A 24,801-nucleotide genomic window follows, 5' to 3' on the forward strand; every position below is an offset into this window, starting at 1 on the left:
AAGCTGGTGAGTAAAACCAGGCATATTATATGCCTTTAAAATCCAGATGCCATGAGGTGAAATAGGATTATTATCCTTTAACTACCTATATTGTTGGATTGAATTAACTCAAGTTGAATTGAAAATTTAAATATGGAAACAGGTCCCTCGGCCCACCAAGTCCTGCCAACCAGTTCTTGTTATCCCACTTTCTTTTCCACTCTCTACACACTAGTGGCAATTTACAGATTGCCAAATAACCTACAAACCTGCAGGTCTTTGGGACAGGAAAGGAAATTAGAGCACACAGAGGAAACCCACAAGGTCACAGGGAGCACTTACCAACTCCACACAGATAGCACCCGAGGTTAGGATCGAACCTGGGTCTCTGGCCTCTGAGGCAGTTCTATCACTATGCCACTTGGATTCACATGAGTGCAAAAGTGTTTTAATCTGAACAATATCTCTAATTTTTAAAAACCCAACCCAAGGTTGAGGGTCAGCGAGAACAAATACACCCAACAAAACGGAATGCAAGAACAAGGTCCAGAAGCACACACACAGACAGACCTTTAAATCAGAGGTTGATTTTCATTTGAGAGGTTTCACTCAAAATAAAGATTAGATCACAATGAGAAACAAAAACACCTTCACCAGTATTCAGTCTTTCATCAAAGAGTAATTTTAAAATCTTTCACACCACTATCAAAGTTGCATCACATTCAGCAGCTTTTTGACATTTAGCACTGTTCATTTGCTGGGTTTTGTTTGCAAAGTGAGACTTTTTTTTGACCATTTGCAGACAATAACAAATTTCATGCATTTATATTTTGTGTCTCACACCTGGTTAACTCTTCATGTAATTGAAAGTGGTTACATTCAATAAATCTATTTTTTTCTTTTAGAATCTTCACATCACATTTCTAATCAACCCAGGATTCGTAGCAAGCTCAATATTTAAAATTTTTTATCTGCAGAATTTAATGCATTGAAATGTAATCATCAGGTTCGTCATTAATTGTGCAATCTTATCAGTAAAATATAGAGATCAACCATAGAAATTAAACATGCAAAAATGTGTTAAAAAAGCTTGCTGCTGCAAAAATGTTAATTTGAAAGATTACTGCAGAGTTGAAGTACTTAGACTAGAGGTTTCCTGCAAAATCCTGCCCCCCCCCCCCCCCCCCCCCCCTCTGCTAGTCTGCACAACTATGTCAGATCTCACAGCCAAAGCAACTGTGTGAACAGCATCAATTCAGAAAGTCTTTCCCTACATCATGGTTTTGTGCATCCGGAAAATTCCAGCAGTGTGCAGTCAAGACTTCTTTTTCTGACAGACAATATCTTTCATCTGGTTTTAAGGTCTTAGTGGATTTACATCCAGATATGAGGAGAGAAGTGTTGAGTCCAGGGAACAGATTTAATAAATATCATGGATGTTATGTTTGAATTTAGACTCCTGTAAATTTAATCCAATCTGCTGCAACTATCCGACTATGATAATTCCATTAGTGACCAACATGAATACAATCTCCATTGAACTAATGTTAAACATGTTATGAAATATAATGCAACATTTCAATGGCAATTGCTTTTTTTTTTAAGTTAGGTTTGCAGAACATAACGGAGAGGCTATGATTATTTGGTAGGACCCCTCTGTTGCTTGATGTATTTGAGGCTCAGAGAATGAGTAAACAAATTTCCCCATTGTTGCTTCCTAACTATTTATTTTCTATTCACTTTTCAAAACAATACTTCTGATTAACTTACAGCATTTCCGTTGAGCTTGTCCACTGTAATTTTGATTTGAATGGCCAAGGTTTATTATGCAAATGTGAAGGAATCAATAAGTTCCTTGTTAGGCCTAAGTGACAATAAAACAGTGGCTAAACTTTGAGGGAGAGTAAGTCCGAGGCATATGTAGAACATATCAAATTAATTACATTTTCTCCATCTTGAAATGGAGATTAGCATACTGTTCATTTAATGTATAATTAATGAACCTTGTTTTCATTTTGATTACTTTATGATTATTATGGGAATACATTGATGCATGAAGATTTCTTAGGTTGGCTGTTCTTACATAGGGAACAATGAGGAAATGTGATAGCTCGTCCTCTGAGGCTTAAATGCATCAATAACAAACAGAAGTCCTCCTCGTCATAACCTCACCCTTGAAATGAGTTGCTCTCTAAGATTTGGAAATGGATGATTTAAATTGAACTTTCATGAATTGGTGCTAATCTTCAATTCAAGATAGAGGAAGAATTTAATTCTTTTTATATGTCCTACGTTTGCTTCAACCTTAAAGCTACTCTTCATCATAGATTATTAATCGTGTAGGAAGGAATTGCAGATGCTGGTTTACCGAAGATAGATACAGAATGGAGTAACTCAGCAGGACAGGCAGCATCTCTGGAGAAAAGGAACAAAACATAGCATTTGTGAAAGTTGATGTAATTTGATCCCTTTTCATGTTAGTCCAATGGAATTGAGCACTTTAGAGAAATTTTAATTAGAGAGCTTGGCTTAAAGGTTTTCTCAGAGGCAACACTGAAACTTTCCTGCATCCAAGATAAGTTCTACTCAAAAGCACCTGTGACTAGCAGAACAACAGTCAAAATGACAGGTGGTGAGAGATACTGTTTGACCTGCTGAGATCTTCAAGCTGCTTGTTTTTTTGCTCCTGATTCCAGTATCTGCAGTCGTGTGCCTCCAGATTCTCTGAAGAAAGCTGCTGAAGGAAAACTTAAATATTGTTGATTGGGAGTGCCAATCTGAAGTTTAGCAGGCTGAATAATTATCCTTACTTTGACACCAGAAAATGCTTCCAGATCGCACACATATCCCAAAAAATGTAGAAATCCAACTAACTATATTTAAGAACTCCTACTTACATTCTGGAAATCAAATTACTTTTACAGTTCTATCTGAAATTAACAGTAATTTCTAACCATGGTTCTATTGTGCACCATTGTTTTGATGTAAAAATACTTTTATTGAAAATTGTTTCTGAATAGCACTGCTACAGATGTCAGTTGATTAATGACACAATTCTGAGGAAAACTGTGTTGTTATTACAAAAAACTCAGCAAGTTAAAAATGTTAAAAATGCAGATGCAAGAAATCTGAAATTAAATAGAAAATGCTGAAAATAACCAGCAGGTCAGGCAGCAACTGGGAAAAGACAAACTGACAGATAGAAATCATGTTGGGGCAGAGAACTTCAAGGTTGGCTGACCTGGAAGAAAAGTGGCAATGATTTTTTTTTTTAAATCAATGCTAGAAATATTAAATAAAAACAGTAAATGCCTGAAATATTCTGTGGCTTAGGCAACATCTGTGGAAAGGGAAATAGTGCACATTTTTCAGTTCAAAGACTCATGGTTAGAACTCAAAATTTCCAGCATTTTCTGATTTTAACTGAAAACAACAGAATTGCTTCTCAATCAAAGGTTATGGGGAGATGGCAGGAGAATTGGGTTGAGAGGAAAAGATAGATCAGCCACGATTGAATCAGCCACGATGGTCGAATGGCCTAATTCTGCTCCTATATCTTATGAACTTATGAATCCTGGCAATGGTTTTGTATAAATCCAGTTTGTGAAATAATAATCTCTACTCAAATCGCACCGAAACATTAGGTTATTTGGACTAATCCCGGCAGTAGGAACAGGAGAAAGTTTTCTGATTGAAGTTACCGTCCATTTCCATCGATGGCATAAAATTGGATTTCAATTGCAAAAGTTTTGCTACAATTTGCTACTATTGCTACTTCCAAATACATCTCCAAGTCTTCATTTAACAACAGCTTTATATATCAAATTAATTAGACAATAATTGATACTTAAAAGGTACACTTTCCCTCCAACTCAGTACAAAGGGGATAAATTAAATAGTCAAGGTAAACACATTTAATGAATTTCAATATTTAAGCCTAGTTTTGGTTTAATATTGTACTAATGTAATGCCTTTTGTAGGTTTGTCCTCCCTAGAACATAATACAGAATGAGTACAAACTGTTGTACAGACTTAGAAATAACAGTTAAAAATACAGGATAGATGCTTATTAAGATGATTATTAAATTGAAACAGACTTTGCGAAAAATTATATCAATACTTATCAAATAGTTCAATACTCACTGGCCAGTTAGACACTCTTTTAGTGCAGCATTTTCTGCTCGGCATTTTACAACCATAAAAAATCCATTTTCCTGGCAGCACTTGGTAAAATCTGTAATGAGATAGTGTAAGTAGGTCAAAAGTTAAAAGTGAATCGGTTATCATGAATATCGCAAACATTATCAAACACCTGCATAAAAATATGAGGGAATCTTCTCCATCTAAATTAAACCAGAAATTTAGGACAAAATTAATTTATAGAGGTTAGTTTAACTATTTGATTCTATAATTTGTTGCTTAAAAAAACCCATTGGCTTAAGTACAGAACTGATTCTTCAGCCAACAGCAGCCAATAATGCCACATTATCTGACAATTGTGATATTAAAAAAATTCAGTGAACCCATATGATCATGTGGACTTAGCGGAAACATCAGGAAGAAAAAGGTAAAGAATAAGAAAGAATCAAAATGAGGTCGTTCAGAAACAAAGTAAAGAAACGACAACCAGGCAGTACCCATTCTGGTTAAATCCTAATAATTATCACTGTTTAAAATGAACTTTACGTCTCCATTTTAACATTAAAATGTTGTAAACGAAGAACCAACAATAAATTCACGGAGTGACAATGCAGCATTCCCAATGAAATAATTTATTAATTTCACAATTCTTAAAAATAACCAAAACAATCTTAAAACACAGATGAGTATATTTTTAAACATATCATATCATCATATATATACAGCCGGAAACAGGCCCTTTCGGCCCACCAAGTCCGTGCCGCCCAGCGATCCCCGTACATTAACACTATCCTACACCCACTAGGGACAATTTTTTTAATTTTTTTTACATTTACCCAGCCAATTAACCTACATACCTGTACGTCTTTGGAGTGTGGGAGGAAACCGGATCTCGGAGAAAACCCACGCAGGTCACGGGGAGAACGTACAAACTCCTTACAGTGCAGCACCCGTAGTCAGGATCGAACCTGAGTCTCCGGCGCTGCATTCGCTGTAAAGCAGCAACTCTACCGCTGCGCTACCGTGCCGCCCAGCGTGGAAGAACTCAAGTATTTTGACACACTTTAAATTATTTTTTAAATGCCTTTTTTGTACCCCTAAACACAAAACTCAAACATCCCTACGTTTTGAAAGGAAAATTGATTTAAAAGACAAAATGTCTTCCCAAAATACTTCCCAAGACACTGACCACAAACCTGAAATGAAGTAAAATTGGCTCAGATATCCAAAATTAATTAAATCAAATTAACAATTTCCATAGACTGCCAGAATATTGCTTGAATTACTTATTGCAATGGTAAAAGCCATTAACTAACAATTTGAAAAAATGTAAATCTTTAACATGTTACAAATTCTATTTCGCACAAGGCTGAAAGAGTTTTAGAATGTGGCAAGAGAAAAAGTGACACTGAGAGTCATGTAATCTTTTCTGTACATGGATCACACATTTTTAATAAGTGACATTAATAAATGGTTTGCCCAGTAACTGAAGCAACAGTAAACACTGAGTAATTTGCTAGCACATTCAAATGGAATCATCAGTGCTTTCTTTGTACACAAAAAGGTGCCAGTACGCACAATTAGTAAGCATATGTGTCAGGTGGTCAGAAAGCAAAATACAGACGTTTGACTTATTTGAGGTGCCGGTATGCTGGAACAGGGCATACCATCACAAAAAAGCACTGTAGATAATTATTTTGTATCCTTCATTGACCTGTGAATGAGAGTTTTGATTTTTTTAGAAATACAATGAAAGCAATTTGAAAGTACGTCAAGTGCAACTGAGACAATTACTTTACCATTCAAAATACATACTAGAATTAAACCATCTTTCTTGAGTGCGTGAGATACATTAAGAAGGGTTAAAGAAAAAAAACATTCGGCAGCTCTTCAAGGTGCCTAAAGTTAGAACTTCATGCCAGAATTGTTACAATTTAGCTTTTTTTTGTTTTTTTTTTGAGGATGTAACTAGGAGAATTGACAAGGGAGAGTCAGTGGATGTGGTGTACCTCGACTTTCAGAAAGCCTTCGACAAGGTCCCACATAGGAGATTAGTGGGCAAAATTAGGGCACATGGTATTGGAGGTAGGGTACTGACATGGATAGAAAATTGGTTGACAGACAGAAAGCAAAGAGTGGGGATAAATGGGTCCCTTTCGGAATGGCAGGCAGTGACCAGTGGGGTACCGCAAGGTTCGGTGCTGGGACCCCAGCTATTTACGATATACATTAATGACTTAGACGAAGGGATTAAAAGTACCATTAGCAAATTTGCAGATGATACTAAGTTGGGGGGTAGTGTGAATTGTGAGGAAGATGCAATAAGGCTGCAGGGTGACTTGGACAGGTTGTGTGAGTGGGCGGATACATGGCAGATGCAGTTTAATGTAGATAAGTGTGAGGTTATTCACTTTGGAAGTAAGAATAGAAAGGCAGATTATTATCTGAATGGTGTCAAGTTAGGAGGAGGGGGAGTTCAACGAGATCTGGGTGTCCTAGTGCATCAGTCAATGAAAGGAAGCATGCAGGTTCAGCAGGCAGTGAAGAAAGCCAATGGAATGTTGGCCTTCGTAACAAGAGGAGTTGAGTATAGGAGCAAAGAGGTCCTTCTACAGTTGTACCGGGCCCTGGTGAGACCGCACCTGGAGTACTGTGTGCAGTTTTGGTCTCCAAATTTGAGGAAGGATGTTCTTGCTATGGAGGGCGTGCAGCGTAGGTTCACTAGATTAATTCCCGGAATGGCGGGACTGTCGTATGTTGAAAGGCTGGAGCGATTGGGCTTGTATACACTGGAATTTAGAAGGATGAGGGGGGATCTTATTGAAACATATAAGATAATTAGGGGATTGGACACATTAGAGGCAGATAACATGTTCCCAATGTTGGGGGAGTCCAGAACAAGGGGCCACAGTTTGAGAATAAGGGGTAGGCCATTTAGAACGGAGATGAGGAAGAACTTTTTCAGTCAGAGGGTGGTGAAGGTGTGGAATTCTCTGCCTCAGAAGGCAGTGGAGGCCAGTTCGTTGGATGCTTTCAAGAGAGAGCTGGATAGAGCTCTTAAGGATAGCGGAGTGAGGGGGTATGGGGAGAAGGCAGGAACGGGGTACTGATTGAGAGTGATCAGCCATGATCGCATTGAATGGCGGTGCTGGCTCGAAGGGCTGAATGGCCTACTCCTGCACCTATTGTCTATTGTCTATTGTCTTTTGGATGTGAGACTAATTTAGTTCTACAGTACATATATTGAGGACTCTATTCAATTCTTGAACTTCGAAGTAAACTAAATCACCTAAATGTGTGATTTACACAAATAATGCCCCATATAAAACTGGCATGATGCTTTACATTTTAGAATAGTTCTCTAATTTTTTATCATCTTGTTGGAAAATTCCATTGTCAATTTATGAAGTCAGTTAGCAAGCAACCATCAACAACTCAAATAAAGAAAATTATGTAATTTGAATCATCAATACATGATTTGGAGTTGCACAAAAACTGTCTCCTGTGCTACAGCATTTGACAACACTTTAAATTGAATTGATGAATAATTGAAATTACTTTTGGAAAAATATCAGTCTGAATCATCTGGATTAGGTTACATCATACACCTCTGTTATCATTCTTTGGAATATTTTTGAGTATATCTATGCTGCACTCATATGAGCCCAATTATTCATTGACCAATCTGATTCAATTTGGTCCTCAAACGACAATATGGCAAAACTTTTTAATGACCTATTTAATACTTTACCAATGCCATGGAAAATTTTAAGCCTTAAATTAGCTATTATCAATGTTTTGTCACTTATTTAACAACCACGTTTTAATTAGTTTTTTTCTCAGTAATCTGATAATTTGTTTGCTGGAAGATGCAGCAAGACTGCAAACCAATTACCGAGATCGCACACTGCATGCTAATCCAATTTAAACTTCAGCAAATTAATTGCTGTCAAACCTGAATAATAAAGGATCTTTAAAAATACCCTTGCTCCATGTCAATTCCTAATTTATTTTCTTTCTTCCTTTTGCATTATATATTTCCTACCCAGGTTCAAATTTACCTGAACAAGAAGATATGCAATCTCTTCTCACCTCTTGCCACTGAAATTGCCAGAATGAGGAATAACAAACAACAAGTAAAAACAGGAAATGCTGGAAACTCTCAGCTGGTCAGATCAGAACTATGGGAAGAAAAACAAAGGTAATGTTTCAGGACGTTTCCTTTGAAACCCTTGTTCGAACTGGGATGGAGACAAAAGAAAAGAATTGAGACAGTAAAATAGATCAACCTTGATTGAATGCCAGAATGGATTTAATGTGCAGAATGGGCTAATTCTGCTCCTATGTCTTCTGATCTATGGCATGAACATAAGCAGCATAGTTTGTATAAACTCAAGTTTATTAGGAGAGGATCACTGTGAAAGCACTTTAACACTAAAATATGGAGATAACAAAAGTACAGCTGAGGGTTACTGCAGCTGAGTAGAGGCAGAGGTAACGTAGGTTGTTGTCGTAGAAGTTGAAGCGCGTGGCCTTAACAATCGCATGGATCGGTGGTATGAAACATAACCCACGGTCAAATATGACAACAAAGTTGTGGCAGTATCGCTGCAGGAAGTTGTTGGAAAGAACAGTCAGTAGATAGTAATACCATTGGTGCCTGAAGGAATGGTTTCAGTCTTCCAAATATTTAATTGGGAGGAAATGTACATACAAAAGATATTCAGCGATTACGCTGGAAGTCTAATGCAGTAGCATAGAAATTGCATTGCCAGAGTTTTTCTTGTATTGAAAGAGTTGCGAGTTACCCTGATGCTGTTTGTGAAAAATCACATAATAAGCGAGAACTTCAATTGCAAAGTCCAAAGGAAGAATTTGCTGAATTTCCATGTTTTTCCCAGATGACACAAAGTTTGGTGGAATTGTTGATAGTGTGAAAGGCACATTTAGGCTGCAGGGAGATATCAATGTTTTGGGGAAATGGGGTGGAAAGTGGCAAATGCGATTAATCCAGATAAATGTGAGGTGATGCATTTTGGGAGTACTAATGAGGCAGTGCGCTTACCGTGAATGGCCGTGTCTTAGGGTCAATGTGATTATGGAGGCACATAGGATACTGACATAGAGTGGATGTGGGGAGGATGTTTTCAGTAGTGGGAGAATCTAGGACCAGAGGGCACAGCCTCAGAATAAACGGACGTATCTTTAGAATGGAGATGAGGAGAAATTACTTTAGACAGAGGGTCGTGAATCAGTGGAATTCATTGCCACAAATGACTGTCAAGGCCAAGCCATTGAGTATTTTTAAAGTGGAGATTGATAGGTTGATTAGTAAGGGAGTCAAAGGTTATGGGGAGAAGGCAGGAGAATGGGATTGAGGGAAAAATAGCTCAATCACGATCAAATGGCGGAGCAGACTCAATGGGCTGAATGGTCTCATTCTGCTATTTCTTATGGGCCTTTATTGGTCCCGACCCGAAACGTCACCCTTTCCTTCTATCCTGAGATGCTGCCTGACCTGCTGAGTTACTCCAACATTTTGTGAATAAATACCTGTCTGGTCTCTCAAGTGGATACAGGGTACAGGAAACCTCCCTGACATCCTGGTCAATATTTATTCCTCAATCTTTTAATCTTTTATTCGTCAATCATTTAATTTTACCATTCACAGGATTGAAAAAAAAATCTGATTTTTGAGGCTGGATACAAATCTGAAGGGCAAATCAGTGAAAAAAACAGGATTGAAGTTGTCAATTGAACAATTCAAGATTAAAACAGCTGATGTTTGGGATGAGGCAGGTTAAATATTCAGGTAAGAATGGGAATATCATTGAAATAAATATATTTAGATTGAATGATGAACAAAATGACAATTATTGTAACTTAAATTCTATACAACAAACTACGCTGATTTCTTAAAGACCTAGTGAACATTATTTACACTTTTAAAATAGCACTACATACATTACAATTAAAAAAATTAAGCTTGTGGTCTCATTGGTTTAAAATCACACTGTGTGGATATTAAAATATCCAGTAATAGAAACTAATTTAAATTCTGAACTTCTTGGGTTAAAACAATCCATGTATAAAGACTATTTTACATTTCTCCATTACAATACTTTTACCTCAACTGGTAGCGAAACACTCTTAGGAGACTGACATTATGTCCATATCATGGAGAAAAGTTTAGACCTGGATGAAGTTTTTAACAAAACTTCCTGCTACCACTACCAATCTCACACAAGGGAGGGACAGGATATAGTTGGCATGTATTAGTCTGCCTGTTACCTTACTGAAAATCGGAGAGTTAAATGTCTTTGTTCGTGAACCAAGCAGATTACATTTTTATACCGTAATGCCCTGCTGTTCAAATGTTTCACAATAAATGGCATGCTTTTATCAGGCAAAAAGATACCCCAAACACTGGAATTTAGAAGGATGAGAGAGGATCTTATCAAAACATATAAGATTATTAAGGGGTTGGACACGTTAGAGGCAGGAAACATGTTCCCAATGTTGGGGGAGTCCAGAACCAAGGACCACAGTTTAAGAATAAGGGTTAGGCCATTTAGAACGAAGATGAGGAAAAACTTTTTCAGTCAGAGAGTTGTGAAGCTGTGGAATTCTCTGCCTCAGAAGGCAGTGGAGGCCAATTCTCTGAATGCATTCAAGAGAGAGCTAGATAGAGCTCTTACGGATAGCGGAGTCAGGGGGTATGGGGAGAAGGCAGGAACGGGGTACTGATTGAGAATGATCAGCCATGATCACATTGAATGGCGGTGCTGGCTCGAAGAGCCGAATGGCCTACTCCTGCACCTATTGTCTATTGTCTATAACACAGATACTTTTGAAGAAGCCTTGTTATACTTCAAATATTTTATAATTTATTCGTCATTAAAATGGCATACAACTTTCAAATGGATTTTAAGTTAAATCCCAAACGGAGCTGCAGATTTTTTTGAAAATACTGTTTATTCTTGAATTTAATTCTCATTCTGATCAGTGCTAACCAATTGGAGGTAGACACAAAATGCTGGAGTAACTCAGCGGGTCAGGCAGCATCTCTGGTGAGAAGGAATGGGTGACATTTCGGGTCGAGACCCTTCTTCAGTCTGATGTCAGGGGAGGGGGCGGGACAAAGATAGGATGTTGTCGGAGACAGGAAGACTAGTGGGAGAACTGGGAAGGGGGAGGGGATAGAGAGGGAAAGCAGGGACCATCTGAAGTTAATCTAGTGACAACCAATTGTTGTTAAAGTCTGCAGTAATGAACCTGTCTTTTGAAACCTCTGCATGAAAGGAGGCCCCTTTTGCTTATTTGGCAGAGCCAGACCACCTCCCTGGTTTTGATTGGTGAGGAAGCATGGTTCTGAAAAACAAGCCTCAAGACACAATACATTCTGTCTTTAACTCCAGAACGCTCTGTCTGTTGGTACATAAGCAAAACTGTTTAGAAGCCGATCTCCCAATAAGCTTTAGTTCATTGAGGCATGGTAAAACAGCTATAAGCTATGAAACTAAATAAGAATCAACGCTTCCCAAAAAAAGAGGGATGCATGCAGCAGCATAAAGAACACTGCTGGTTTAATTACTCATTTCATTTCGCTATTATGCGTTTGCTTAATCCATCAGATAATGACAGGAATAATCATTGTAAAACAAGCTCATTAACAAATGGTAATCAGTAGACAAAAGGCCATTTTGCCAAAATATCGTATGGTAGTAGAGTTTTAGTTTATAGTATTCTTATTTTAAATTCATAAAATACTTAACTAGCACAATTTTAAAGTAACAAATGTTTTTTATTTCAACTGATTCACACCCGTGTGTAAATTTTAACAATTTAAAAGGAAAAAGATAAACTTTATATGAAGTAACAAAACACAATGATTCAGAATATTGAATGTAGTGTTTTTATTTTGCACCAAATATTTCCATACTAATAATGGCATTTCAATGTATGAAAAATTGATAATAAATGACCAAACTTTGTGTGCATTCTTTAATTAAATTATTTATTTTGCAATTTCCTTTTCTGAGAATTTATAATGCTACTTGATTGTAATTTAATAGCAATAGGACAATATTGTTGTTACTATATGCCCTCACGGCTTGGTGGTCACAATGAAGAAACAAGGAATAAATAAATAGCACTTCAGATGCTAATACTGAACGAAATTAATTTACAAAGCAAACAATTTGGTAACTACCACTGCAAATATTTAAGACTCAGTTTCTTATGATGACAATTTAAGCTATTGAATTCATAGATCTTAATATATAAGATGTATTGTTGAGACAGAAAGCTGTCATCTTTAACTGCAGAAAATTAAAAAAGTTTACCTACTTATATAAAACAAATTCTGTATTTACTCAAAAAGAATTACTGCACGCTGGTCAGGTACTAATATATGGAAGATTATTATATATTACACAGAACAAGCTATTTGACATTTACAATGCCACTACAATCATAGCTTCTAGATTGATCAAGGTTCACTTAACATCACTGAATATATAATACTCTGTGTCTATTAATTCTTACCTGATGATGAAGAAGATATTCAAACTAAATCAGCTCTCCAGTGAAGTAGAAAAGGATATTTCTTATCTTGCTTTTAAATTAGAAAATGATAAAATATCTCCATGTTTGGTATGGCTTGAGTGGTGTTTTCCATTCTAACTTATCATAGCATGCACAAAGCTTCTTATTACAGGACTCAAGATTAATTTGAAAAAGAATGAAAGACCAGAACAGATTAATTTGATAGAATACAAACACAGAATTAAGTTATTACATTCATCATACAAAAAGCCAATGCAGAAAATTAATAATGAATTCAACACAGTGCTTATGAGAAATAGCATTCATGTAAATAAAGCAACTTAGCGGTTGGCAAGCACTCTATTTTCATGTTGTACTTCTGTTGTATTACCTAATCAGCATTCTATGGATAATGGTCAAAAGAGCATTGATTTATTTGCTGTAACACCTTTCCTCAACCAAATGAAAATCTCAAGGTGAATTTTTAGTGACAGCAATGATGAAAAGCCAAAATAAAAGCCATGTTTTTTCCCCAACTTTTTAGGGCTTAATCAATTGGGGGAAGTGATACACACAACTAATTTTTTTCAATAAATAAAGTTGTTCACTGTTGTAGTTTCAACCCCAGTATTTAAGTCTCTTCCAGTTGTAACCTCATTAAGGTTTAGGGTTTGGGAACAAAGGGAAAAGAAATAACACTTTCAAAGTTGAGATCAAGCAGTTATACCACATAAAATTAAAATTGTTGAAAGTTATCACACCTTTACAGCTTGGAATAAAATTAGCATTTATGATCTTGCTATAAATGCTTGCCTGCATTAATTTATTAGTTTTAGTTTGAATTTACGATTACCAGCAATTATTTTACATATTCCTAAATATTGTGTCCTTGTATTTATAAACTAGATTAATATACTAGGTATTTGGGCAGCGTAGTGCTGCAGCCATTAAAGCTGCTGTCATACAGTTCTAGCAAGCACTGTTACTGTGTGACAGCACCTCCATTGGCTGCAGCACAATGCTATCAAAATACCTAGCATACAACATTAGAAATACATAAAAGGTTCTTTTCAAACCTCCAGTGCTGAATTTGTGGACTTTGCATGTTCTCCAACTTAATCTGTGAAGCAGTTCTCCCAAATTTGACACATCGCCAATAAGATGAAGATTGCAGGGTTGACTGCTGGTTTAGATTTTGACATTTGGGCGATAATTTACGAAGGATATCTTATCCTTATTGTTTTTTGTAGGATTTGACACAACTGAACGGCTCATTTCGGGTGACAGTTAACAATAAACGATGCGATTGGTTCCAAAATAAATCAGCCTGGTTAAGGACAGAATTTCCTTGACTGGGGATACAAATGAAGTAAATGCATTTTCATAACAATCTGGATGGTTGAAAGTCAGCTATGGTAGTACTAGCTTTTTATTATGATTTGCAGCACAAACTTCAATTGCCCTACTGTCATGATGGAATTTGAATTTGTGCCTCTGGATTACTAGTCCAGATATCTGGATTACCAGACATTAAAAAAATAACAAGTGCGTTGTCATTGTATAAAATGGTTATGTATCAAGAGAATAATGAAGGGTCAGCAATTTTTCTAACAAATTAAAGTTTACAATAATCATGAACCATGAAGTGGCCTCTTGCATGTACCTTCAAAGGAAACAGGGTAATGCATTATTAATTGATAAGATTAAAGTTCCTATCTCTCTGAGCAAACATTACATTTGTAAAAATCTGAGAAAGCACTGTAGTAGATGGTTAGGATTTTGACTGCATTGCCAGGTAAGGTAATGGAGGTAAATTAAATTATGACATTCCAAAAAAATACAAACTCAGGTCTAAGATAAGAACAGAAAGTGGGACGAGTTTTATATAGCTTTAATGGACAACAAGATTCTCTAATTGTTATTATAGTTAATTAAAAAACTCAACCCTAAGATGCTCATTTTTAAATGGCAATATATTGCCTCCTGAGAATTCACCTAATGATATTCCATCAGAACATTTTCTTTTGAGGTAAAGAGTGAAAATTTCTTGTATGTTAGAAAGTTTATGTCATTGCACGTTCATGCAACATCCCAAGCTCAGTTTCTTTTCATTTGAAAAGCCACTACTTTCCAATTTTCCATCACACAATAATATTTCCAGAGCATAAACTAATTTTCACCTTTTAGATTCATCCGATGTAATGACAATAATCCAATCAAGAATTCAGCAGTCACCCAATCCATTCTCTTTCCATTCTATTTTCTGGGCTAAGTTGTCAGGAGTTCGACTTGAGCTTGACCTAATGTCATTGCGTAGTATAACATGGAAACAGGCCTTTTATACCAATGAGTCCATGCTGACCATCGAGCATCTAATTATACTAAAACGAATCCCATTTTATTCCACTTATATCTGGAAAAACATGTGGTATTATGTCATATCTCCCCACATTTTCTCCCTCAAAATACCAGGTCCAAAGTCAAATTTCTCTCTACAAATTTAAGAAGCTGGATAAAACTCATATTGAAACAACCGGTAAATATAAATAGCAAATGATAATCATATTAGAACTCTTAATTAGCACTATTTAAAAGCAGCTTTGTTTCAGCCAATTAAAAAAAATGTTTAAAATAAACAAATAATATAATGCTAATCAATAATTTGAAACATATCTGCAGCCACACAGTGGCTCGGAAATGTTTTGCCGTTTATTCGCCTCTAGGGGGCAACTAAGTTTCAGTTGTTTGCATTCGTTAATATCCTTAATTTTAAATTCTGGACTATGCCATAAATTGCATGGATTATTCAAATCAATAACAATCGTATATTGTACAAGTTATGTAAATCAACATATGAAATGCATTATCACATCATACAGTGCCCTCCATAATGTTTGGGACAAAGACCCATCATTTATTTATTTGCCTCTGTACTCCACAATTTGAGATTTGAAATAGAAAAATCACATGTGGTTAAAGTGCACATTGTCAGATTTTATTAGAGGGTATTTTTATACATTTTGGTTTCACCATGTAGAAATTACAGTAGTGTTTATACACAGTCCCCCCATTTCAGGGCACCATAATGTTTGGGACACATGGCTTCACAGGTGTTTGTAATTGCTTAGGTGTGTTTAAATGCCTACTTAATGCAGGTATAAGAGAGCTCTCAGCAGCTAGTCTTTCCTCTAGTCTTTCCATCACCTTTGGAAACTTTTATTGATGTTTATCAACATGAGGACCGAAGTTGTGCCAATGAAAGTCTAAAAAGCCATTATGAGACTGAGAAACAAGAATAAAACGGTTAGAGACAACAGCCAAACCTTAGGCTTACCAAAATCAACTGATTGGAACATCATTAAGAAGAAAGAGAACACTGGTGAGCTTACTAATCGCAAAGGGACTGGCAGGCCAAGGAAGACCTCCACAGCTGATAACAGAAGAATTCTCTCTATAATAAAGAAAAATCACCAAACACCTGTCTGACACTCTTCAGCAGTCAGGTGTGGATTTGTCAATGACCACTGTCCGCAGAAGACTTCATTAACAGAAATACAGAGGCCACACTGCAAGATGCAAAACACTGGTTAGCTGCAAAAATAGGATGGCCAGGTTACAGTTTGCCAAGAAGTACTTAAAAGAGCAACCACAGTTCTGGAAAAAAGACTTGTGGACAGATGAGACGAAGATTAACTTATATCCGAGTGATGGCAAGAGCAAAGTATGGAGGAGAGAAGGAACTGCCTAAGATCCAAAGCATACCACCTCATCTGTGAAACATGGTGGTTGGGGTGTTATGGCCTGGGCATGTATGGCTGCTGAAGGTACTGGCTCACTTATCTTCATTGATGATACAACTGCTGATGGTTATAGCATAATGAAGTCAATAGACAATAGACAATAGACAATAGGTGCAGGAGTAGGCCATTCAGCCCTTCGAGCCAGCACCGCCATTCAATGCGATCATGGCTGATCACTATCAATCAGTACCCCGTTCCTGCCTTCTCCCCATACCCCCTCACTCCGCTATCCTTAAGAGCTCTATCCAGCTCTCTCTTGAAAGCATCCAACGAACTGGCCTCCACTGCCTTCTGAGGCAGAGAATTCCACACCTTCACCACCCTCTGACTGAAAAAGTTCTTCCTCATCTCCGTTCTAAATGGCCTACCCCTTATTCTCAAACTGTGGCCCCTTGTTCTGGACTCCCCCAACATTGGGAACATGTTATCTGCCTCTAATGTGTCCAATCCCCTAATTATCTTATATGTTTCAATAAGATCCCCCCTCATCCTTCTAAATTCCAGTGTATACAAGCCCAATCGCTCCAGCCTTTCAACATACGACAGTCCCGCCATTCCGGGAATTAATCTAGTGAACCTACGCTGCACGCCCTCCATAGCAAGAATATCCTTCCTCAAATTTGGAGACCAAAACTGCACACAGTACTCCAGGTGCGGTCTCACCAGGGCCCGGTACAACTGTAGAAGGACCTCTTTGCTCCTATACTCAACTCCTCTTGTTACGAAGGCCAACATTCCATTGGCTTTCTTCACTGCCTGCTGAACCTGCATGCTTCCTTTCATTGACTGATGCACTAGGACACCCAGATCTCGTTGAACTCCCCCTCCTCCTAACTTGACACCATTCAGATAATAATCTGCCTTTCTATTCTTACTTCCAAAGTGAATAACCTCACACTTATCTACATTAAACTGCATCTGCCATGTATCCGCCCACTCACACAACCTGTCCAGGTCACCCTGCAGCCTTATTGCATCTTCCTCACAATTCACACTACCCCCCAACTTAGTATCATCTGCAAATTTGCTAATGGTACTTTTAATCCCTTCGTCTAAGTCATTAATGTATATCGTAAATAGCTGGGGTCCCAGCACCGAACCTTGCGGTACCCCACTGGTCACTGCCTGCCATTCCGAAAGGGACCCATTTATCCCCACTCTTTGCTTTCTGTCTGTTAACCAATTTTCTATCCATGTCAGTACCCTACCCCCAATACCATGTGCCCTAATTTTGCCCACTAATCTCCTATGTGGGACCTTGTCGAAGGCTTTCTGAAAGTCGAGGTACACCACATCCACTGACTCTCCCTTGTCAATTTTCCTAGTTACATCCTCAAAAAATTCCAGTAGATTTGTCAAGCATGATTTCCCTTTCGTAAATCCATGCTGACTCGGAACGATCCCGTTACTGCTATCCAAATGCTCAGCAATTTCGTCTTTTATAATTGACTCCAGCATTTTCCCCACCACTGATGTCAGACTAACTGGTCTATAATTACCCGTTTTCTCTCTCCCTCCTTTCTTAAAAAGTGGGATAACATTTGCTATTCTCCAATCCACAGGAACTGATCCTGAATCTATAGAACATTGAAAAATGATCTCCAATGCTTCCACTATTTCTAGAGCCACCTCCTTAAGTACTCTGGGATGCAGACCATCAGGCCCTGGGGATTTATCAGCCTTCAGTCCCATCAGTCTACCCAAAACCATTTCCTGCCTAATGTGGATTTCCTTCAGTTCCTCCATCACCCTAGGTTCTCCAGCCCCTAGAACATTTGGGAGATTGTGTGTATCTTCCTCAGTGAAGACAGATCCAAAGTAACGGTTTAACTCGTCTGCCATTTCTTTGTTCCCCATAATAAATTCCCCTGCTTCTGTCTTCAAGGGACCCACATTTGCCTTGACTATTTTTTTCCTCTTCACGTACCTAAAAAAACTTTTGCTATCCTCCTTTATATTATTGGCTAGTTTACCCTCGTACCTCATCTTTCCTCCCCGTATTGCCTTTTTAGTTAACTTTTGTTGCTCTTTAAAAGAGTCCCAATCCTCTGTCTTCCCACTCTTCTTTGCTATGTTATACTTCCTCTCCTTAATTTTTATGCTGTCCCTGACTTCCCTCGTCAGCCACAGGTGTCTCTTACTCCCCTTAGAGTCTTTCCACCTCTTTGGAATAAATTGATCCTGCAACCTCTGCATTATTCCCAGGAATACCTGCCATTGCTGTTCTACCGTCTTCCCTGCTAGGGCCTCCTTCCAATCAATTTTGGCCAGCTCCCGCCTCATGCCTCTGTAATCCCCTTTGCTATACTGTAATACCGACACTTCCGATTTTCCCTTCTGCCTTTCCATTTGCAGAGTAAAACTTATCATGTTGTGATCACTGCCTCCTAATGGCTCTTTTACCTCTAGTCCCCTTATCAGATCAGGTAGACACATCCTATCTGCTCAAGTTCAAACAAATGCCTCAAAACTCATTGGCCGGCAGTTCATTCTACAGCAAGACAATGATCCCAAACATACTGCTAAAGCAACAACGGAGTTTTTCAAAGCTAAAAAATGGTCAATTCTTGAGAGGCCAAGTCAATCACCCGATCGGAACCCAATTGAGCATGCCTTTGATATGCTGAAGAGAAAACTGAAGGGGACTAGCCCCTAAAACAAGCATAAGCTAAAGATGGCTGCAATACAGGCCTGGCAGAGCATCACCAGAGAAGACACCCAGCAACTGGTGATGTCCATGAATCGCAGACTTCGAGCAGTCATTGCATGCAAAGGATATGCAACTAAATAAACATGACTACTTTCATTTACATGACATTGCTATCTCCCAAACATTATGATGCCCTAAAATGGAGGGACTATGTATAAACACAGCTGTAATTTCTACATGGTGAAACCAAAATGTATAAAAATGGCCATTATTAAAATCTGACAATGTGCACTTTCACCCCATGTGATTTTTTTCTATTATAAATTTCAAATTGTGGAGTACAGAGGCAAATAAATAAATGATGGGTCTTTGTCCTAAACATTATGGAGGGCACAGTATGTCATAAAATTATATCAAGTTTGTATTTTGGAAGCTGAAGGAGAAGATGTGGGAAGGCAGCCAATTCCCTTGCCACTACACAACCACACCTCTATTTGTGACCACATTTAAGATTTATTTTGTTATTCACATATTTGTTGCATGCAAGAATTAATATTGTAGGGACAATGAAAGAAGCGGGAATTGAATTTCAGAGCATTCCACAAGCACAAGAAATAACTGAAATATCACATTTACATTAGTATTCAGACCCTTTGCTTTGACACTCAAAATTGAGCTTATGTTCATCCTGTTTCCATTGATTATCCTTGAGATGTTCCTACAACTTGATTGGAGTCCACCAGTGGTAAATTAAATTGATTGGACATGATTTGGAAAGGCACACACCTGTCTATATAATGTCCCACAGTTGACAATGTATGTCAGAGCAAAAACCAAGCCATGAAGGTGAAGGAATTGTCCGTAGACCTCCGAGACAGGATTGTGTCGAGACACAGATCTGGGGAAGGGTATGAAACAATTTCTGCAGCATTGCAGGTCCCGAAGAGCACAGTGACCTCCGTCATTTTTAAATGGAAGAACTTTGGAACCACCAGGACTCTTCATAGAGCTGGCCGCCCGGCCAAATTGAGCAATCGGAGAAGAAAGGCCTTGGTCAAGGAGGTGACCAAGAACCCGATGGTCACTCTGACAGAGCTCCAGAGTTCCTCTGTGAAAATGGGAGAACCTTCCAGAAGGACAACTATATCTGCCGCACTCCACCAATCAGGCCTTTATGGTAGAGTGGCCAGATGGAAGCCACTCCTCAGTAAAAGGCAAATCTCAGCCTGCTTGGAGTTTGCCAAAAGGCACCTAAAGGACTCTCAGACCATGAGAATCAAGATTTTCTGGTCTGATGAAACCAAGATTGAACTCTTTGGCCTGAATGCCAAGCGGCACTGCTCATCACCTGGCCAATACCATACCTACGGTGAAACATGGTGGTGGCAGCATCATGTTGTGGGGATGTTTTTCAGCGGCAGGAACTGGGAGACTAGTCAGGATCGAGGGAAAGATGAACAGAGCAAAGTACAGAGAGATCCTTGATGAAAACCTGCTCCAGAGCATTCTGGACCTCAGACTTGGGCGGAGGTTCACCTTCCAACAGGACAACGACCCCAAGCACACAGCCAAGACAACGCAGGCGTGGCTTCATGACAAGTCTATGAATGTCCTTGAGTGGCCCAGCCAGAGGCCGGACTTGAACCCGATCGAACATCTCTGGAGGGACCTGAAAATAGCTGTGCATTGACACTCCCCATCCAACCTGACAGAGCTTGAGGATCTGCAGAGAAGAATGGGAGAAATTACCCAAATACAGGTGTGCCAAGCTTGTAGTGTCATACCCAAGAAGACTTGAGGCTGTAATCGCTGCCAAAGGTGCCTCAACAAAGTACTGAGTAAAGGGTCTGCATACTTATGTAAATGTGATATTTCAGTTATTTCTTTTAAATTACTTTGCAAAAATTTCTAAGCACCTGTTTTGCTTTTTGATTATGGGGCATTGTGTGTAGATTGATGATAAAAAAGATGAATTTAATCCATTTTAAAATAAGGCTGTCACGTAGTAAAATGTGGAAAAAGTGAAGGGGTCTGAATACTTTCTGAATGCGCTGTACATTTTCATGTATTTCAGGAAGATCGTTGCTGTTGCAATGTGGCTGACATGCTACCCAATTTTCACATAGGAGGTTCCTACAAATAGCAACATGATCAGAAAAATGGTGGAGAGGCTGCACTGCATGTTAGTCACAAGCAATTATCCAAATATCTTCTCCCAATAATGGTCTGCTTCTTTGGAGTGAACACAATGCATGGTGTTGCATAGATTTCAAAGAAAATATCTGAATTTATTTAGATTATTAAGCTGTGACCTCTGCTGTGAACTGAACCTTCCAGAACGACTGACAATTTTCTTTTTGGGTTGACCATTCTGGGCTGAATACTGTGTGGTTCATTGTGCTCAGTTGTAGGTTCTTTGCTTTACCTGATACATATTCATGATATATATGAGGTATATGATTGAAACATAAGGGCCACCATTCATAATTTTGTGAATGAGACTAAGACTGGCAATGTGGTTGACAGCGAAGAAGGTGGTTCAAGGATGCAAGCCTCACTAGCCTAATTGAATTATACTGTACAATATCAACCTTGTTGACACTAGCTACCAACATAACCCAGGGAGAGAATCTGAAACAATTTAACCTGTACGGTTTACTGTATTTATAAACTTGGTTATTCAACTTTTTAATGTTGTTGCTTAATAACAAGTTATTGTTGAAACAGTAATATAATGAGTATTACACCTTTTTTCACAACTACTTCTGTTTGAATGCACTGCATTCATCCAACACTGTCTGATAAACTGCATCACCCAAAGAAGAAGTCATTACCTTCTACTTTATCTGAACAAAGTTCATTGGCTTTTTGTCGCACCATTTTCGGGATAAGAACATCCTTCTCCACATGCCGCAGTCGTACATCTAAGAAATAAAAGTAGAAATTTTAATGGCTGCTGTGGAGAAAGCAAGCGGATGATGAATGCGGGGACTTTTCCCCGAACAATCAAATTTGCTGAATAAGCTACTGCGTAACTCAGTAAATTATCAAGTGTTCATTTACATACCTTGTCAGTGCCACTTGGGAAATGAATCAGCCACCACATTGTCAATTATATTAATCCGAACATTAACAGTGCCAACAATTCCTTCCTAAATTGGATTTCCAACCCACCATCATTGCATCCAACTAAACAGTCAACAACTTACAAGTAGAGAGTGCTAATAGCCCCAAACTTCAAAGAATCTATTAATAGAATGATTTATTTGAACTGTAGTCTTGCCTCTCATCATTTTATATGCTTCTATCAAGGCTCCCCTCAACCTCTGACGTTCCAGAGAAAACAGTAAAAGTCTATCCAACCTCTTCCTGTAGCTGAAACCCTCTAATCCATGGGGCATTCTGGCAAGCCTCCTCTGCACCCTCTCCCAAGCCGCCACACCTTTCCTGTAATGGGGCGACCAGAACTGTAATATTCCAAATGCGGCCTAACCAAAGTCCTATAGAGCTGCATCAATATACAAAAGAGCAACACTTCACACTTGCTTGGGCTAAACTCCATCTGCTATTACTCTATCCATTTCTGTTGCTGATCTATATCCTGCTGTGTCTTCTGATACTTTCCTCACTGCTTGCAACTCCTCCAATTAGGTGTCATCAGCAAACTTACTAACCAACCCATGTACATTTACATCCAAGTCATTTATATATATCTACATTTACATCCAAGTCATTTATATATATATCACAAAGAGCAGAGGTTCCAGAACAGATCCCTGCAGTACTCCACTGGTCACAGACCTCCTGCCAGAATATCTTCCATCCAACACAAAGCTCTCGTTCTCTTCAATGATAGACACAAAAAGCTGGAATAACTCAGTGGGACAGGCTGCATCTCTGGAGAGAAGTGATGGGTGACTTTCGGTTTGAGACCCTTCTTCAGACTGGTTAGAGATAAGGGAAATGAGAGATATGGACGATGATGTAGAGAGTTAAAGTACAATGAATGAAAGAAATGCAAAAAAGCAACGATGATAAAGGAAACAGGCCATTGTTAGCTGTTTGTTGGGTGAAAATTAGAAATTAGTGCGACTTGATGAGGGAACTCGTATATGTCTTGGACATGAGACGGGCAAGATTGAAAAGTCTGCCATCTGTTCTGTAGATGATTTTGATTCCTGGGGGTAGGTCGTCCTTGATGATGTGAATGATTGTCGCAATGAAGATGGTGGACAGTGTTGGGGCAATCACACATCCCTGTTTCACTCCTGATCTGACTTGAAACGGCTCACAATTGCTGTTGCTGGCCATGACTGTGGCAAGCATGCCATCGTGGCGGAGTCTCAGGATTCGAATGTACTTTTTGGGACATCCATAGGTGGATAGGATGTCACATAAGAGTTCCCTTGATACCGAGTCAAGTTCAGGGTGAGCAGAGTGGATCCTAAATAGGACTGCTCTGACATGAATACTGTTACCGAACAACTTTCCTGCTTCTGTCCAAAGTTGAGCGATTGAATCAAGTATTCACCGCTTCCATGCTGGTTCTTGACTAGGAGCTTCCAGCCATCACGTAGCCTGCTCCCGTCGCCCTTCCCCGATCGCCGAAAGTCCTGAGTGAAGTTTTGTGCTGCTCACAGAACGAAGACGCCTGTGCATGTGTTTGTTTAACGTGTACTTGATGTTGCACTCCAAGAAGCACTCCAAGGTCCTTCACAAATCAATCAACGAATTCCAATGGCAAGGGAACCAAGACGATTAGAGCTGACAGATCTGTTGCAGCCTTCATCCGCCTTCACAGCCATTGAGTTCAAGATAATTTTGTCCGCCTGGTCCGCCGTTGAGGTCTTGTAGGTTGGATCGTTCATTAGTCTGGACCCTCATCCTCAACCTTACCGCCATGGGTGGCCCTACCGGCAGCTAGTGCTTCAGACGGCATCGCTCCCGGAATCATGGGGGCACACAAGCCTCTTCACCACCACAAGGTGAACGAACCGAAGAAGAGGCATCAATTAGAATGTCTTCATCATCTATACACTAAAACTCTTGTTTGTTTGTTCCTGAACTACATGGGGGAGGGAGGGGGGAAGAGGGAGGAGAGGAAGGAGGATGGAGGGGAGGAAGGAGGGGAGGAGGAAGGAGGGAAGGAGGGGAACGGGAGGGAGTGGGACAGGGAGGGGGGTGGAGGGAGGGAGTGAGGAGGACGAGAGGGAGGGGGAGAGGGGAGTGGAGGGGGAGTGGGGGAGGAGAGGGTGCTGCACAAATGCAGGAGAGGTTTGGGCCCAACTGGTCCACTTGGCCTAGTAAGATCATAAAATGGAATGCTTGCTTATGATTGCACTATGCTTGATTCCATTGCCTATAGAATTAAGTTTCCACTGGTGCATGCAACAGGATTTGAATAAATAGCATATGGGCTGATAGGGTGCAAATAACAATCATGCACAACAATGCCAACCTATTGGCATGTCGTTCCAGAGGGGTTGTAATCACTTGCCCGTAACATTTCAATTGTTTTATCATTGCTTAGTCTTCCAACAACAACTTGACCAGAAACTCAATTGGATCAGTTACATACGGTGCCTTCACAAAGTATTAAGACCCCTTCACTTTTTCCACATTTTGTTATGTTACAGCCTTATTTTAAAATGGATTAAATTTATTTTTTAATCATCAATCTACACA

At 38.9% G+C, this 24,801-nt stretch overlaps 1 protein-coding gene across 1 annotated transcript in view; it reads right to left on the bottom strand.

Annotated features, from left to right (window-relative positions):
- cmc1 (C-x(9)-C motif containing 1) overlaps positions 1–24,801 on the bottom strand; it is a 48,805-nt gene that overhangs the window by 9,397 nt on the left and 14,607 nt on the right. Inside the window, exons 2-3 of the mRNA XM_078428598.1 lie at positions 21,951–22,040; positions 4,123–4,213 (exon numbers count right to left, since the gene is read on the bottom strand). Of these exons, the coding sequence (XP_078284724.1) occupies positions 4,123–4,213; positions 21,951–22,040 (181 nt within the window). The remainder of the gene's footprint in view (positions 1–4,122; positions 4,214–21,950; positions 22,041–24,801) is intronic.

This window comes from Rhinoraja longicauda, chromosome 2 (genome assembly GCF_053455715.1).
Source record: "Rhinoraja longicauda isolate Sanriku21f chromosome 2, sRhiLon1.1, whole genome shotgun sequence".
Lineage (NCBI taxonomy): Eukaryota > Metazoa > Chordata > Chondrichthyes > Rajiformes > Arhynchobatidae > Rhinoraja > Rhinoraja longicauda.